At 48.2% G+C, this 18,265-nt stretch overlaps 1 protein-coding gene across 4 annotated transcripts; it reads right to left on the bottom strand.

The window, feature by feature from the left end:
- Positions 1-1,171: 1,171 nt before the first annotated feature.
- Positions 1,172-17,455, bottom strand: HPS1 (HPS1 biogenesis of lysosomal organelles complex 3 subunit 1). 4 transcript variants are annotated; one of them, XM_081192205.1, is made up of 19 exons: positions 17,135-17,455; positions 15,802-15,918; positions 14,966-15,103; positions 14,032-14,174; positions 12,712-12,820; positions 11,949-12,109; positions 11,592-11,706; positions 10,245-10,337; positions 9,874-9,943; positions 9,391-9,458; positions 7,747-7,914; positions 7,490-7,669; positions 7,124-7,191; positions 5,362-5,487; positions 4,918-4,982; positions 4,097-4,242; positions 3,770-3,883; positions 3,320-3,402; positions 1,172-2,666 (listed from the first exon to the last, which is right to left on the bottom strand). In XM_081192205.1, the coding sequence occupies exons 2-19, from the start codon at positions 15,916-15,918 to the stop codon at positions 2,504-2,506; spliced, it is 2,127 nt and encodes a 708-aa protein (XP_081048331.1). In that variant the 5' UTR covers positions 17,135-17,455; the 3' UTR covers positions 1,172-2,503. The 4 variants fall into 4 exon arrangements, with proteins under 4 accessions (XP_081048331.1, XP_081048332.1, XP_081048333.1 ...); XM_081192206.1 differs by having other exon boundaries at positions 11,604-11,706; positions 17,135-17,453; XM_081192207.1 differs by lacking the exons at positions 9,391-9,458; positions 9,874-9,943 and having other exon boundaries at positions 17,135-17,454.
- Positions 17,456-18,265: the final 810 nt, after the last annotated feature.

Genomic DNA, 18,265 nt, shown 5'->3' with positions numbered 1-18,265 from the left:
TTTGAGGATAAAATGGAGAGGAGAATCCTGCATACCACTTTTCCACCTTGTAGGAAAAGTGAGATATAAATGTAATACAAATAATATATATTTTTTCTGATACATTAAGTTTAGAATTATTTTATTTATACCCCGCCTTCTAAATAAAAGCCCCCAGAGGAACTTAAGCATATGGAACTATATTGTGTATTGAATTGTTTACTGTTTTTGCAGGTTTCATCTATTGTGTTTGGGTATTATGCTGATGTGGATATAGATTGACATATTTTACTTTTAAAATGTTATGGTGCACTTTGAGCTCAAGTATGATATTGGAAAAGTGACGCAAGGCTTTAAACCAAATCAAGGAACTGTGCTTAGAGCACTGCAGAGTATTTTCCCCTTGCTGAATGCCAACGCAGGCAGGAAGCCGAGATGAGAAGGGTTTCCAGTCAAGCGTTTAAAGAAATAATTAACCTCTGATATCTATTGGTATAATTATATACTACACTAGGCTGATATATCCACTATCTTATACAATGTTTTTGGTACCAAACCATCCCTTTGCAAATAGGGATCTCTCAGAGATTGAAGAATATTTCTGCTTAGCATTTTAATGAGAATGTGACCATGTGACTTAATTTTTAAACAGATTGGTTTCCATCTGAAGGAGGAAATGGCAATGTAGAAAGGCACAGCTTTATACTGTTTGTCACTCTTTTCAGCCTAGAAAACCAATCTTTGATGAAATGGAAGCATACTTTTGATTATTTCACAAGTGGGACCTGCAGCAAAACATTGTGCCCGATTCAGGGTTCCAAGTAGCCAGCCATGCCCCAAATCCATGGTACCCCATTCCACCTCCCCTCTTTCCCACTTTACACTTTTAACCCCCACCTTGTAACAAAATAGCAGCACTGTACGGTCACCAAGTATGCTCGGTCCTCATTTGGCTGTTGGTCTCGCCTGCCCATTTTAACAGTTTTTGTTTCTGAAGACTTTTTAGTATTTCATTCAATGCTTGGAGTTTCTCAGAGCCTCTTGGCACATGGATGGTATCTTTTTTGCAAAACAAACACCCGCACTTGGATTAAGAGTCCACTATTAGTATATATAGAACCTTTAATAAAAGTCTGATGCTGAGGTCCTCTTTGCTCTATGCCCATCATCCCTGGAAGAACAGCAGCTAACCTTTTCCTGACAAATGCTTTATTCCGCTGAAAGCTATCCTCAGAAGAGGATATAAATAGTAGACAAAATGAATAAATAGTTGCACAGCAGGCAGAAATTCAGCAAGCACAGCCCTCCCTTCCTTTTATTGCCATCCCATTTGGAAAATCTGTCCATCGTGTAGCTGTTAAGAACACAGGGCTTGCTTAGAGGAAAAGGTGGCAACCTCAGCTGGGAGTTCAGCAGTATAAATACTGTATCAAACAAGAGCTTTATGGCAACTGATCAACAACCCCAGTCTAGTGAAGGGGAACCTGTGGCTATGACTGCCCACCATCTCTGACAGTTGGCAGAGTCTGATGGAGCCCAACAATGTCTGCAAGGCAGCATGGTTCCCCTTCCCTGACCTAGTCCAACCTGCTGTTTCTTTGTTTCCTAGCAGCGGAGCTTGCTCTGAAGTTATTCATGAGTCTGAGTCACTATTCAGAAAGCACTGCAATAAGGACACAGTCTTTCGTAAAGCTTTGTAATGTAGATTATATTGGGTATTTTCATACCCCACCCCATTATTCTCCTTTGCAACATTTTATAAGAAATCATAATTCCTCACAGACATAAAAGCTCTCCTTTTTGCCACTGAATTTGTATTGTATGTGGGACATGAATATCGCAAAAGAGAGAAATAGTGACCTAGGGGTAACATTTATTTTAAGACAGCTAATACAGTTCATTTATAAAACGTTTAGCTTACTCCAGTTTCCTAAACATACAATTAAAAATGCTACCAGAGCTTGTAGCAAACTTGCATACCAATTGCAAGAGAGATTTCTGTCCTACAACCCTGCACTGCAGACAGTCAATGGGGTTTTTTTGGTATGCAAGATACTTTCAGTTAAAGGTTTATTTGTGTTTATTCATCTCCCTCTTTCCAGGGGCTGCTTCCTTGAAAGGGACACTTTGCATTTATCTGTGCTGTGGGAAAGCATCTCACACCCTCCAAACCAAACTTCCATCTCAGAAGTACAAGTGCAGGGTTTAATTTGCTGATTAACTCTCCATCTTTTATGTTAGATCACACATTTCTGAAGGCACTCAAGCCTACAGAATTGTTCAGCTGAAACCTGTCACTTTTAATATGGGGAGGGTTAAATGCAGTTGGGTCTCCTCGCACTTTTCCTTCTCCACTATGGGAAGATGAGATTCCCCAATGGCAACAAAAAGAAACTTCCAACAGCGGAGCAGGTTTGATGATGTACCAGGCACCAGGTTTGAGAGCCCATTCTCAAAAACCCTTCCACAAGTGATGGTCTCAAGGAAAGTCCCTAGCATGGCGCTGAGGCAGCAAATGAAACCCCTAGAGCAAGGGGATGCGGGTTGGCTCCCAAAGTCGCCGGGCCAAGTCACACGCCTGCTGGATCACAAACTCAGTTGGCACAACACCCAGGTGGATGGTGAGGAGTTCATAGCACTTCACCACTTCGTTCGCATGGGTCCTGCTGCAGTAACGGAGCAGCTTCCTGGAGGGGAGAGACGGTGGTCAGGAAATGGGGAAGAGGCAGGGCTGCTGGGACAAGGAGGATTCCAAACAGCTTCCCCAGCCCAGCCAGCAGAGGATGCACAGCTAAACTAGAGACAGGATGGGGAACAGCTGAAGCCCATTCATGTAATCCAAGGCAAGCTGAAGGCTTGTGTTGCTGCTCCCTGGCTTATATGGAGCTTCCAACTCCCCACCAACCTCAGCCAGCAGTACCAATGGTCAAAGGATGATGGGATTTGTAGTGCCAATATCATCTGAAGAGTCACAGGTTTTCCACCCTCAGCTTAGGAAATCCCAAAACATGGGATGATGAGGATAAATAATATTACCACCCACCCTATCCCGTCCCAGGGCAAGTAAGAACATTAAAAACAATTTAATTTAAAACAACTTACAGGCTCAGAAATAAGGCGGTTCATAAAAATATACTATACTATATGCAATAGAAATTCCCATGAGATTGTAGGCAGCACTCTGTAGAATTGTATACAGGTGCCAGGATGAGGAAGAGGCTGGGTGATGGACCAAGCTGTAAAAGGATTGCCCTTCTCCAACCTGGATCTTCTGGCTGAAGTCTCCCTCCAAGCCCTTCGTGTATCCAATAGTATCTGGGGCATTGGAATACTTGCTCACCTGTAATAGTCGCCGGCCAATGTCCCAATGGGGGCTGAATCATCTGAAAGCACTGGCACTTCCGTAACCTCCAGCCTGTAACCCTGCAGGGGCGTGGCAGCAGAAAGGAGAGGTCAGGGACAGGACAGGAGCTTAGGGACCACTGCAGGCATTCTTAGGCTATGTAGAGGCAAATGTCTTCAGCCCATACTATCCACACCATAGCAGAGGACACTGTTTATGCACCATGTCAATACCCTATCCTTCTTCCTGAATGCATCATTTGTAGCCTCAAATCAGCTCTGAACAAGTTAGGATGACTGACTGCAGCTGAATGATCATTTGGTGCTGGGATTCTTACATCCAGAGTAAGCGCTCAGGACAGGGCATCACCTCAACGTCTTAGGAAGTTGCAGGAGATCTCTGCATCCCAAGCCCACCCACCCTCTCCCCCAAAGCTCCTGCACCTACCATCTCATTCTCAAACCAAAGAAAGTAGGTGCAATAGTAGTCTCCATCCCGGACTGTCACCGTGGTATAGCCCTTCTGCAAGTAGCTTCTCGCTAGCGCCACCAAGGACCACACCTGGGGAGGAAGAGACAGGGAAGACAAAGAGAAACCCGGCACCCCAAGACCTCCCTTTCTGAGCCCCGAATCACCATTTTAAAATTCTTGGTCTCTCCATCTCCCATCACGTGCTCATGTTACCGGGAGACCGCCTGTCTCTTGCTGCACCGAAAACTTTGCAGGCAAGAAAGGAGCAGGAGTGGGGCTCTTGCATAGGCTGGGGAGATTTACCTTCTGCTTGATGAAGGCAGGCAAAGGCCCCTTGCCCAGCTCTGAAGCAGAGTCCTCTGCAGCACCAAGGGATGGAGCCACCATCTGCCCCACTGTGCGGTCCACGTAGATGAAGTGCACCAGCCCTGGGAATTCCTCCAGATATGTGGATGGCAGCCAGTTAAGGGCCTGTGGCTGGGGAGAAGGCAGCTGCCACTCTCGACTTGGGTGCCTGCCCCACTAGGATCTTCCCCACAAAAACCTCTCAAGGAACAGGGATGGGGTTCTTGACCCAAGTGAGGGATGGAAATCCTTCAACATCCCACCCCCCACCTCTAGACCTTAATGTTTGTCCAAGGACAGTGTACTTTCCTGGCACAACCTGAGAACTTTCGCCAGCCTGTTCCCAACACCTGTGGAGCCCAGGAAAGAACTAACCTCAACATTCACCTGCTCCAGCTCTGTGCCCAAGACACAGAATCCTAGAATTGGAAGGGACCGTGAGGGTCAACTAGTCCAACCCCCTGCAATAAAAGAATATTTTGCCCACGGTGTGGCTCACACCTATGACCCTGAGACTAAGAGTCTCAGATTCTACCAGCTGGGATACAGGAAATGACCCAGGTGAGGGTGGGAGCTGAGTTTCTTGTCCCAAAGGTTGCTATGCAAAGTGGGAGCAGTACTCTCCCACTAGACCAGGGTATCTTCAGCCAGGGAGGGGGGAATACTTCACAATCACTTCTCTAGGAAGCTCTCCTCCTCCTGGTTTTGGTTGGGGATGCTCAGAAGTCCTCCGGGAGAAAAGGAGTGAACGGGACCGGGGAAAAGCATGGAAGGATATGACACTATGGTAACATTGCGCTTGCTCTTCACCAGCAGGAAATCTCTCCAGTCTTGCAGCTTGTCCCTGCCAACAAAAAGGTACCGGAAATAATAAGCTACAAGGGCCAAGAGCTTGGTGCACGTGTTGCCTTCCTGCCCTCGCAGCAAGTGGTGCTTGGCTTCGGAGCCAGAGTTTCCAGCCCCACCTTGGGGGGGGGGGGGAGACAGCAAGCCTTTCAATTCCCCAATGTTCCTTCCTTAGTTGGCCACTATCATGGGGAGAAGCAGGCACTAGACCCAAAAGTGCACGGGGTAAGAAGAGATGGGTATTCAGGAGAAGGGTCCAAGTAGCCTCTCAGCGGGATATCCAGCATGAGGTGCAAACTCTCAAATGCGTACAAGTTCAGATATGCCACCGCCACCCTTTCCCGTGTGGTTTTGCCACTGCGCTCCATCCCACTCACCGCGTCAGCTGCTGCACCTGGTCCAGCAAGTTCTGTGGCAAGCCCTGCGTCCCAGAGGATCCAAGAAAGAGCTGCCGATACACGGCACACAGCTGCCTCCGGATGCGGCAGAAGGCCTGCAGAAGCCTGCGCCAAAGAGAGATCAGTGTGCCTCTGAAGCAGCGGGGGAACTTGTTTCAGATTGAGGGCCACATTCCCTTCCCAGGGGCCACATGGCAGGAGCGATGGTGGGGCCAGAGGCAAAAGAGGCCAGAGCAACAAATGCAAAATTTACCTCTGTACAGAAATGCCAGTTTTCACACCCACCTCTGCCCCCCCATCCAGGCGAGCCAGAAGCATTATCTGAATTTTGTCACCTATGAAGGGCGTTCAGGATCACCCCCCATGTCCCTTTTTTGTGCGTTCACAATTATTTGTGCACATTATGCTATTGGGGTGTGTGTGTGTGTGTGTGTGTGTGTGTGTGTGTGTGTGTGTCACATGGCTTCATTTCCAATGAGCGCAGATTCCACAATTTCCTGCTGAAATCCTGCAACATTTCAAAACACAAATGTTCTGGAGTTCGGTTGCCCCCCCCCTTTTGTTGTGCTACAGCTGCTCTGGACAGCAATAACGTGGTAGCATTAGGGAAGCATTGCAGAAGAAACTCACCACTAGTGCACTAGGACTGCTGTCAAGAACATGTTGCAGGACACGCCCACCACAGAACACCTGTCTAAAGGGAGTATTCTGCAACAGTCATGCAGAGAAAATTGCTTCTTTTAAGAAGAAAGCAGTAGGAATGGCCCCAGAGTTCAAACTGTGTTTCATTTGTACGCAGTCTCTGTCAATACATCATCTTCTTTAACCTACAGAGGTTAACTTGGTATTGTTAACATTTTCCCAAAGCTGCAAGAACTGTTAAATCCATTCAGCTGGTAACTCCATTAGTGTCCCAGGTACAAATCAATAGGTGAAAAGACCAGACTGGTCCTTTCGGCCATTTCTCCTCCACTCTATTCAATCGGAATCTTTTTCTCTTCCCCTGTCCCTCCAGCCCCTTTTCCAAATGCACGCTAAATCTTCCCCCTTCAGCTACCAGCCAGGCCTCCTTTGGCCCCTGCTGAAGTTTGAACTCAGCACACGGTAGTCTATTGCATGTCTGGAAGGAGGAGGAGGGTTTGAACCCAAGCCTTCTCCCTCATGCGCTCTTCACTATGTGCAGAGGAAGCTTTGCTTGATTGTGCACACACAGGGGAGCTTCAAACACACATTTGTAAGTGGTACAGTCCCAGGAGTGCTATACAACGGTTTGTTCTGTAAATTGGTTCCTATTTTTACCTCGTATGTTTTGCTCTTCCAGATTTGTCTGCAACCGTGTCTCACAGCTGTTGAAAGAGAATTGCTGCGGCATGCATGCACGCACACACCCCACAAATCAAAATATGACAGCAAAGGAGTCTGTTCATTGCTCAGATCCAGCAAGACCAGGAACGTTCTCCTTTCCTCACAGCATGTCCAGCCAGGTGCTTCCTTGTCCCAGGACTACAACACTCACAGTCCAAAGAGCCCTTAGGCCTCATAGACCTCCATTCATCCTTTTCATCACTACATTTGCATCCGTGAAGGGACCACGCATGGCTGCAGCATTGCCACCTTTCCATTTTATCCTCAGATGAGGCCAAGGTATAATAACTGGTCCCCAGGATGCTACCCCCAAAATTCTATCCCAACCCTGTATTGTAATCTCCCTCACTTCAGCCCAGCCCGACCAGTAACTCACTCGCAGGAACTCCCAGTCTCGTTCCGAGAGAAAGCTCTGTTCTTGAATTCCAGCCAGGTATTCTGCAACTGAGAGAGAGAGAGAGAGAGAGAGAGAGAGAGAGAGAGAGAGAGAGAGAGATGTGCTCCTAGGTGCAGCATCATTTCATCTCTTTGCAGGGTCTGCTCTTACCCAGCAATTCTATTGTCTTTCCTACTCCTGTAAATGGGAACTCACCCATAGCTCAGGCCTGTTCATGCCTGCCCAGCTCTGCCCCACTAGACACTACATCACTCAGCCCCTCTTAGCAGTGTGTTCTGGGAAAGGGTGCTCAACTCCAGCACCCTTGTGCCTGGGCAGCTCCTATGTAAATTGGCCAAATCTCACCTGTGGCTCTTGCCCACCCAACCTCCTGACAAAGTTGTCCATCCGATGCCGGAGTTCGACGAGGACCGGATGAGAGCGCAGGTGAGGCCTGATCTCCTGCCCATCTTTCAGCTTCTTCTCCAGCACCAGAAATCCATCCAGCAGCTGGTAGATGGAATGTGCCACGTGGGAACTGGGGCTCTGAGAGGCAGAGGGGACATTCAGTGAGATCCAGGCAGGCTGAGGGTCATAAACACTGCTTAGGAGAGCTGGCTCACCTTAGTGAGGAGCACCAGCGAGATTCCTGGCCAGAGAGGCAGGCAGTACATCATGTGGGGCATCATGGGGCAGTAGCCTTCCTTCAAGTTGGCGTCCAGGAAAATTCTCCGCGGATTGGTAGCCTCTGGCGCTGGAGGCGCCAGAAACTGCAGCGAATCCTCAGCCATCTGGGGAAAAGATTAGCATGCCATTGTCACAGAATTGGGATCTGTCTGACCGGACATAAGAGCATTTTTGGGTGAAGTGTCTCAAGGACTCCTGTTTCGCCACAATTTTAGGAACTAAACGGCTGCTCCTTTAACAGGAAAGTGAAGCAATAGCTCCATCTAGTGCCAATGCTAGGAAACAAGCAGAGCAACTCAATTCCACAGGCAAAGGAAGTGGAGAGGGAAACGGAGCTCAGAAGAAAGGAGGCCTCCAGAGTCAAGTTAGTCCACTCCCCCACCTCACCCCCCACCATCCTTTAAGCCAAGGCAGGACAGCGCCCCACCTAGTTTAAAGCAGGGGCGAGGAAACCTGTGGCCTTCCAGATGTCCTTGGACTTCCACTCCCCATCAGCCCCAGTCAGCACAGCCATTTGTCTATATCCCAACACCTGGAGGGTCACAGGCTTACGGTCCTGGGCTCAAAGAACATGCAGCCTCAGAGCCCAATTCCATTCCTCTTTGCCCCCAACCACCACCAGCATCCCTTCAGCTGGAAGGGGAGAGTCCCCTTCACTGCTGATGGGATCTTGGCTGAGGTAGGGAGTGGGATTAGGGACTACAGGCATGAAAAACAGGACATGCCTAACTCCCAATCCCGGTTGGCTAACTGCTCCCATCCGCATGCTACTGGTAACTGTGGGGCAGTACGAATGCACAGACCTGTTCCCCTGCCAGTTTTTCCCATCTGCATTTTTTTGGGGTGGGGAAGAGGGCAACTGAGGAGATGCTGTTCCAACCCTTTCCCTGCAAGGCCAGGAGATCTCGAAAGGCTCTCTTGCCCATTCTTCTCCCCTCATTTAAGCCCCAAGGTCATCCACGCACAGACACCCTGGTCTGCCAGCATAGGGAATGTTAACTTTACTACAATGTGCTTCGGTGAGCTTTATATGCAGTCTTAATGACACCACGAAGGTTGCATTCATGGTATGTTAATGGTTCAGGTGGTGGAGAAGGTTGTCCCAGATTTCACAGTACTGGGAAGTATAGAAAGAATAGAAACATCTAAGTATACAGAAAGAAAGCAACACCTCTATCAAGCGAACTGGGAAATGTGATCATAAGGGATCCCTAATGCCTGCTGCCCTAAAATCCTTGTGGATGGATCCTCTTTGTCCAGCTTTCATTATCGGAGTTTCTTTGTTGCCGTTTCTCATCACACGTGGTGCTTTGCACAATTCTGAGAAAGCTGCTTACGTTCATTTCCCCATTTGTGGGGGACATAACCACAAGCTGCAAGGCTGACGATCACAAAAAGCTATGCGGGTGGTGAAAAAAACTGATCATATGATTTGGCTACAAGAGAAGTACAGGTGGCCAAAAACAAAACAAAAAAACCCCAGACAGACCCAGAAGAGAATGTAAAGTGGAAATGGAGAGAGCAGAAAGGGAGGCCCAGCAGAAAAATCCAGAGCTGTGATCCCAAGCCCAAGCACATACCTGGATGTCAGCAGAATTCGTCTCCCCCTCACCCTGAAAGTCCACACCATCAGCCCAGGCCGTGCTTCCTTCAGGCAACAGAGAGAAGAGACACCAGATACCCCCAGCACCACAGGTGGGAACAGTTAAGGTGGCTGCCAACAGCAACTAACAAAAGACTCAGAACATCATTTTGATCCAGGTACCTCCTAGCTGGGGCAGCACCTACGCTTAACCCCATCCCTTGGCAGGCGCTATAGGAAACTGCTTTTAGAGCCACACTTGCACACCTTCTGAGTGTCAGCCAAGCAGTGGGGCAATGCCCCTTTCCAAAACAGGGAGGGGGAAATCAGATTTCCACGCAGTCACCACTCAGTCAAGCCAGCTGATGTGCAAGTCACCCTTTCTTTCTTTCTTTCTTTCTTTGCATTCTGACAGCTCTCCCCACATCTACAGGAGACCACAGTCGCTTCTCATACTCCTCCGCACTGACCCCAAACTCACCTGTGCTCTGTTGGCTAGGGGAAGCCTTGGGGGTGTAGAACTCCTCGGGCATAGAGAGGTCATCTGCTACCTGAGGGAGGGCGTAAGGGAGGGTGTGGGAGGGAACAGACTCAGCACGAGCCCAGGATGGCTCCCTCCCCATCTGCCAAAATAGGTTCCACCATGGGATCCCAGAAGGACAATGATGGGGGTTTCACCATTCCTAGCAAATAATGAATCGCATATCATTTGCCACAGCAACATCCTAGTCCCCCCTGCTTCCCTCAGGTTTTAAAGCTAAGCCTACAACCCAACTCCTGATCAACCACAAATTGCAAGGACCCAGGGTTGGGCCTTTGGGATGGGAGGCCCAAAGCCCAGCTGATACTTACCTGTTCTTGGGAAGATGCATGGGGACAAGGGCTGTTCATTGGGATGTTTTCACTGCTATGAAGCCTCTGGAGATTTGGCTCGTCCTCTGAGAACTGAAAGAGACAGGCTTAGCCATCTTTGGACAGCTGCCAGGACTCACCCACCAATGTAGGCCATGTTCCTTCCTGCCCATTTATTAATAAAAATCTTGCCTTTGATAGTGTCTCTATCCTCACAAGGCAGCTTACAGTCTCATTTCTAATACTATGAAATAGCACGTTTCTAATAAAGCAGCACGAAACGTTATCATGAAAAATACTAACATTAAAATAAAATGGCAGCAAACAATTTGCAAACACTGAGCTCCATGAAATTTTACAAATCTGAAATTTTCCAGATCTGAATTGTTTCGTTAAAGAAATGTTTGAGGACCTCCTACAAATGAACAAGGAACCTGTGCCAATCCATTGTTTTAATTTCCCACAATGCTCTGGCCTCAAGTGTCAGCCCAGGACATTATGGGAAATTAAAGCGGTGGTTAAGAGGCCTATTGAGGCCTTCCTTCAAGGAGCTCAAAGTGGCATATAAGAAACTGGACCAAATTCATTTAGTGGGAATTTGGACCTGGGCCTCTGTGGTCTCTAATGATTAATCCACAATGATTCTCTGTGACATTTAGCTATTCAGGCATCTAGACAGACTTCACACAGCGCAACAGCTCTTAATGAATGTTGCTTTGTTTGATACGATTTATTTATTTTAAAGTTATTGTGACTTTTATATTGGAACAGATTAATTAATGTTTGATGTTTTATTATGTTTTTGTGTTGGAAGCCGCCCAGAGTAGCTGGGGCAACCCAGCCAGATGGGTGGGGTATAAATGCAAATATTACTACTACTATTACTATTAATCCAGGGTACTCATCCCAGCTCCTGTTTAGATTTAATTAATTTTCATTTAAATATTTTAAGCTTGCCACTTAGGTCATAGCCCTCCCAAGGTGGCTTACACACCAAATATAATATACATTTTTTAAAAAACCCATCCAAATGCAAAATCTAGTTACAGTAGCCTGATAAAGCATAGGTCAATACACCCCTCAAAATGCATAAAACACAATTTAAACCTTTTACCAAAGCCTGTAGCCACATCCTAAAAATTCTGCATGAAGGCCTATATTGCAGAGGCAAGTGCAATTCACTTGGAAGACAGCTCTGTGACAGTAAAGTACCACCAAGCTCCCAGAATCTCACTTACGCCCAACTCCACACAGCTCAGTCCAGCTCAAGGTCATTGTCTGAGAAGATCCCAAAGAGGAATCTCCACAAACACAGAGCCCCTTGTATGAATGTGTCTCCTTCTCCACCTGGGCAGGTACCTGGGAGGCTGGCAGCTCCTCAGAAGCGCTGCTGGGATACAGATCTTGCACAATCAGGAGGAGCGTGAGCAAGTCAGCAGGCCGCAGAGAGCTGGCATTCCGGCTAGGAGGCAGGTAAAAGAGAAGAGGTGAAGACATGGCCATCTGTTAGGGGAGCCACATATCGGAAGGTGGGAGGTATCCTTCTAGAGACAACCAGAGGCCCAGGGTGGTTTGGCTGGCACTGAAGCAGAGGTGTGGGGTGCCAAAGGAGGCAACGGGCACAGTGGAAGATGCTGGGCTGGCATGAGCAGGACGTGCCTCAGGGGAGGATGAGGAGACTGCAGAAAGGAAGTGGGGGTTTACCTGGAGTAAAAGGCAAGGAGCTTGGTGTGCACAAGCAGGAAGGCATGCACAACTTCGTGCCCAGCACGCTCTGGGCTGCCATTGATGTGCTGCACGACCTGGCGCTCCAGGAATTCAATGCACTGCTCACACAGCTGAGGGTGGATCAGTCGCTCCACGGCCTAAAGAGGGTAGCGCAGAGGAACAGATTTGCAGCACAAGGTCTTCCCTCCCAGCCCTGGGATGTATGGTCCCTTACACAGAGCCCAGGCAGCAATTATCGTGAGGCACACAACATGAAAAGCCCACTTCCCCAGCTCCATCAGTCTACGCAGATTAAGGACATGCATTACCTGCTACCCACTTCAGGGGTAGGGAACCCAGGCCTGGGAGGCCCTTTATCTGGCCTCCAGGACTCTTCCAAAAACACACCCCTCCTCATCCTGGGCTTCTTAGGGAGGAAGGGTGGGATATAGATCAAAAATTCAATTTAATACTGATAATGCATCTTGCTTCCCTGGATGCAGAGGTGTTGAGGGTGTGTGTTGTAGTCTCTGGTTTTTGCATGCCTGGAATGTAGCCTAGTAGACAATGGTAAGAGACAAAGCCATTGCTCGATGTTCTTTTGCTTCTGGCTCAACGTGTGTGTGTTGGAAAAGGTCCTCATCCCTGTTCTAGCGGGCAACACACACGTATCCTGGCTTGCTCCATCCATCCTAGTAGAACAACTGCACCCCTGGCTTCATTCCAACCACCACTTATTGACTGCCCCAGTCCACTTTACCTCCACAGCAAAGCTTTGGTCATCCTGGCGGAGCTGGTGATGGGTCTGAAGGAGGCTCTGAAACAGTCCCCAAATGTGAGCCCGCTGCTCAGAATCCCCTGGGCGCAGCCTACAAAGCAAGAACCCACAAAATCAGTGGAGGCCAACGGTTACCTCCAGGGCAGACAGAAATCCTCAAACTTACAGATTGTGTTAAAATTATTTAATGTTACATGAAATGGTGCGTAACTGTCGTATTGTATTCAAGTTACTGTGGCGAATGAACACACAGCTGAAGGTTTGTATTTTTCCACTGCAAAAACGGGGTGAGTTAGGTTTATGTTTTTTTAGGACAGAGTTCCAAAGTGTTTACTTATGTTAATGAAGTAGCCCACACCACTCAGAGTAGTTTTTCAAGTACACACAGATCTCCCTGAGCATTAATCAAAATGCAGTAAGCTGGAAAAGAGAGAGGACTCTTTTATTTTTTAGCTGAAATGACTGTGTTTTGGCAAAGATTGAGCCTTATACTGCGACCAGTGTATGTAATACTAGAAATGTATAACTGAGACAATGCATCTTTTATTGCTTTTGTAAAGTTTAAACCAGGTTTCTGCAAGTAAGGCTTTAAAACTTATGCGGAGAATTTATTTCTACATAGTCAAATCAAAGAGAACTTTTTTGGGCTACATTCATAATCTTCAGATTGCACCCAGGGCAAAGTCAGCTACCTGCCTGTGGAGCAGAGAGGCCATACAATTCATCTTTCCTTGGTCTTATCTCACCTGTGTAACCATCCCCAGACATAGGCATTGTTGAGAGATGCACTCAAAACCCCAAACAGATCCTACTTTGCTGTTACTTTTCTGCAAATTATAGGGAAGGCAGGCTCTTCTGCCTCAGGCTCTTTTCATGCGCATATAAACCATAATTTGCACTATGGTGACATCCCATGCAGCTACTGCTCAGTGTTCCAAGAATACTGCTCTCACATGGGCAAGGTTGTCGCACTATGGCTTCCCTTTCCTTCATGCAACAGGTGGTTATGTGCCCAGAAGTATGACAGTTCCATACAAACTAGTCTCACATGCGCCAGCTGTGTGGAACAGCACCAAGGAGAAGCTGCTTTCCTGTGGCTCAGCACACTGGGACTTTAGTGTTACAGGGGCCTAAGACCACATGGAAACCAGGACCCATATGCTGTGAACGAAACATCCCATCCAGGGATGGAGGAAAATAAGCTCATCACAATAAAGGAAGGAAGGAAGGAAGGAAGGAAGGAAGGAAGGAAGGAAGGAAGGAAGGAAGGAAGGAAATCCCTGCTCTGGCACGGTAACTCACTCTCTGCGGAAGAGGTGGCTGTCGAGCGTGACCAGTCCAAAGTGAGCTTCAGCCAGTCTCCTGAGCACGTAGAGCTTACGGCGCAAGTCATCCTCACTCTCGGAGCCATCGCCATTCACAGCAATGTACAGGCACTCACCAAACTGTAGAAGCAGCAAGAGGATTGCTATCTCAGTCATTATAAGGAAGATGAAGACAGATGTAAAATGATCATGGAAATATCTAAAGTCCCCTTTGCTCCAAAAATATTGATGCATTTTGGTGTTTATTTAAATAAAACAGATCTGTGCAATGTCATGTAGTTCGGATGCAATGCCTGATCATTGTCTTCCAAAGCAACTACTCTATTCCGAGCTGAAAAATGGAAAGCATAATGCTGGTTGTCAACAACTCTCTCAAGGCAAATCTAAAAAAAAATGTAGTATAAACAGCAACAACTGGGAAACACTGGCCTGCGAGTGCTCCAAATGGGGAACGGCTTTTACCAAAGGTGTCATGGACTTTGAAGACACTCAAACTCAGGAAAAAAGGGAGAAACTTGCTAAGAGGAAGGCACGTTTGGCAAACCCTCAACATATCAACTCCCGTCTGGAAACCTATGTCCCCACTGTGGAAGGACGTGTGGATCCAGAACGGGCCTCCACAGTCATTTATGGACTCCCTGTTAAGACCGTGTTCATGGAAGACAATCTTACTCAGCTACGAGTGATAGCCAAAGAAAACTACCTCCCTGCCACTGCAGGAACAAAGAAAAGGTGCTTGGATGACATCCACCCACCCCAATTTAAATAATATGGGAGGCCTCATGTAGCTGCATTGGGTAGCCTCCACCCTCCACCCTCCACCCCTAATGAATGTCTCAAGGTGACTTAGTCTGTCAACTACATCCCCACCAACATCTATACATTTCTAAGCACGTGGCCTATTCAGTTACCATATGTAACACATAGAGGTGTTTGTCATTTTCAGAGGAGAAGCAAGTGTATGTGTCTCCTAGTTTCTCTAGCAGTGTTGTGCAGGAGATGATCATGGGGGCAAACAATGTGTTGATGCTGTCTTCCAGAGCGGGGGCCTGTGGAAAGAAAAAGAGGGAAAAGCAGCAGTCACTGTGCCCTGCCAAGTCCCGCCACATCCCATGCGCATGTGCATGGACACCCATGGACAGGCCATAACCCAGTTCCCTCCCAGATACATATCTACATATCATATCCATTAGCCATTTAAGAACCTGGGTTTTCTGGGCAGGGTACTGTTGAAAACAATTAAAACATAGCATTCATTTTTTAAATAAAAAAAAGCAAATACAAAAGCAAAACCAGAACAGGAAAAAATAACCTGATCCTGTTCAGACAAGCCCCAAAGCTTTTTTAAGCATACACACTTCCACCTCCGGTACACTTTCCCCCATCACTCCAGGAACTTTGCAGAACATCTTTCTCAAGCGCTGAACACAATGCCAGCAAAGACATTTTGGCCCTGCATCCATTTAGAAGAAGAAGAGGAGTTTGGATTTGATATCCCGCCTTTCACTCCCTTTAAGGAGACTCAAAGCGGCTAACATTCTCCTTTCCCTTCCTCCCCCACAACAAACACTCTGTGAGGTGAGTGGGGCTGAGAGACTTCAAAGAAGTGTGACTGGCCCAAGGTCACCCAGCAGCTGCATGTGGAGGAGCGGAGATGCGAACCCGGTTCCCCAGATTACGAGACTACCGCTCTTAACCACTACACCACATTTACTCTGGTCCATTTCCCTCTTCCTTTAAATCTCACCTCACCACCACCTTGATCATGGCCCCCAAAGCGCTGGTGCAGAATCGCCATAAATTCTGGGTCAGCCCAGTAGAACAGGACCTCTGCCACCTCACTAGTAATCAGCACACACTTCATCTGCAAATAAATATATGCATTAATGCTTCACCTAGGCCCCTGGTACAAGGCCCCTCCTTAGCTTCCTGGTCCAAATGTCAACCCAGCTGGTATTCAACTAAATAGTTGCACTGGCACAAAGATTAACACCAGCACAATGGGATTCCCCACCCTGTCTCCAGACCTGCTCTAGAGGACTAGAGGGAACACCAGAACAATTTTAGAGTTAACAGAGGGAGGAGAGTCCATTTTGCTCAACTCAGTCCTATGATGCATTTTCAGTATGCATGTGAATCCGTCCTGCAAAATTCTGACAGTCTGGAGGTGACCTTTCTTGGAGAGTGGGGGAAGGAGGCAGCTGAGGAACACAACATAGGCTTGCAAGCTCATTTGTAAAAGCTGAGGGTTATCACTGCACAGGAGACACTGGAACCATTCCTCACACCAGAGAAATACATGTCCTGGTTTCTTTGCCTTTGACAAACACTCCTTGTCTCCCCCTGACAATAGATGAGCTTGGAGGCTTAATTTCCAATAGCGTGCATCTCCCCTACTGCTCACAAACCCACAGGCATAGTTGTGCTATTGGGCAACTGGAACAACTGTGTTTGTATTTCATTCTCTGCAGGTATGAAATGGTAGAATTTTCTTCCCTATTTTGTATTGCATAAATTAAAGATATATATAAAAGGGACAAGATGACCATCCAAAAGCACTGAACCAACTTTTTTTGGCATCCATTTGTCTCCAGAGACAATGGAGGAGTGTGCCTTTGGGGGCAGAGTCAAACCACTGGAGAGTTACAGCGCCTGTTGTGGCTGTAAAATCCCATACAGTAGAGACATGTTTTGTTGCAGATGGGGCAAGCTGAGCAAAACGCAGCGTGTAAAACAAGGGCTGCTGTTGCTTTGGACGGAAAACTGGATTACTTTAGTAGCGGGGCGACGCAAAAGAAAGGAAGCTCTCTTAAGGAATCGTCATGGGCTACCCGGGCCTGATCCAAGCCTCCCTTCCTAATAGCCAGGTGCAACTAAACTAAACCATTTTTCGCCCAAACTTGGGGTGGAAAGAGGAAATTCAGGCGGGTCCACTGTTCGCTGCAAGAAATGGAAGCGGGAGGAAGCGAGGGGGAGGAAGCCCCGTTCACTGCGAAGTGTCAAGATCCCGCGGAGATCGCCCTCCCCGCCCCCCCACGGAAGGCGAAGGGGCGCCTCCGGGCCCGCGCCGACAGCCCTACCTTCCCGGCCCCAGAGACCCCCTTGCAGGCAAGTCGCCGGCGAGCAAGGCAGTTCCCGGGAATCAGACGCAGCCGGCGGGAACCGCGCAGACTGCTGGGCTATCCTGTCCCGAAGGGGCTCCACGAAAGCAGCCCCGAGGAAAAGCGCGCGTGACTCCGTCCCAGGGAAACATGTCAGCAGCCGCGGCAACTCCGCCCGGGACGGGGCGGGGCCACGAGCTCCTCCTCCTCTTCCTCCTCCTCCGGGACTGAGTCGAGGCGCCTGGCGAGGCTGCCTTGGAACTTGCTGTCGCCTCACCTGGCGCAGGGGGCGGAGAGGCGCAAACTCAGCCGGAACTAAACTTCTGCGAAGATCTTGGGCGGTGGCTGCGCCCGCTCAACCAACCACGTCCTTTGGAATGGGGCGGGGCGAAGGCAGGATTGCCTTGCAGCGATTGGGCGCAGAGGGAGGAGGCGGCAGGTTGTGCACCTGGGCACACCCCGCCCCTGGAAACGCAGGGCTGGCAAGGAAGGGCTTTCCCGTCCTCTAGGTTCGGTGATTTCTTTGGCGGAGCAGCTCCCTAGGTTCACGCAGTGCCAGGCTATTTTGCACCCCAGGCAAGGCCCTAGCGAATTACACTGCCCTCCAAAATTTGCTAAGTTCAAATTTTCAAAAAACAGGTGTATTGTAGAAACGGTAAGATTGTTCAAAATATAAAATAAAAGTAAAATATTATCAAAAATTTATAAGATACACTGGTACCTCGGGTTAAGAACTTAATTTGTTCTGGAGGTCTGTTCTTAACCTGAAACTGTTCTTAACCTGAAGCACCACTTTAGCTAATAGGGCCTCCCGCTGCTGCTGCGCCGCTGCTGCACGATTTCTGTTCTCATCCTGAAGCAAAGTTCTTAACCCGAGCTAGTATTTCTAGGTTAGCGGAGTCTGTAACCTGAAGCGTATGTAACCCGAGGTACCACTGTATAACAAAAACAGGTCTGTGCCCCAGACGGCTGCCTAGTTGGCCTAACGATAGCACTGGTGCTGTGGCTTCACTGGTGGCAAGCATGCTACAAACAAGGCGCTACTTCCCGTGGCGAATCCTGCGCTGTATACCCTTCTCAGCGCTGCTTAGGGTTCTCAGGAAACTCTCC

Source organism: Podarcis bocagei, assembly GCF_964188305.1.
Source record: "Podarcis bocagei genome assembly, chromosome: 4".
NCBI lineage: Eukaryota > Metazoa > Chordata > Lepidosauria > Squamata > Lacertidae > Podarcis > Podarcis bocagei.
This window is presented reverse-complemented; position numbering and strand designations above follow the sequence as displayed.

What these genes read in the sequence shown, in the direction of transcription:
- HPS1 (XM_081192205.1), bottom strand. Translation starts at nt 15,918, where the DNA reads ATGAAGTGTGTGCTGATTACTAGTGAGGTGGCAGAGGTCCTGTTCTAC. An exon ending in ACCAAAGCTTTGCTGTGGAG is followed by an intron (nt 12,110 to 12,711) that starts GTAAAGTGGACT and finishes TACCCTCTTTAG; the next exon opens with GCCGTGGAGCGACTGATCCA. An exon ending in TGGGTGGGCAAGAGCCACAG is followed by an intron (nt 7,192 to 7,489) that starts GTGAGATTTGGC and finishes TCTCTCTCTCAG; the next exon opens with TTGCAGAATACCTGGCTGGA.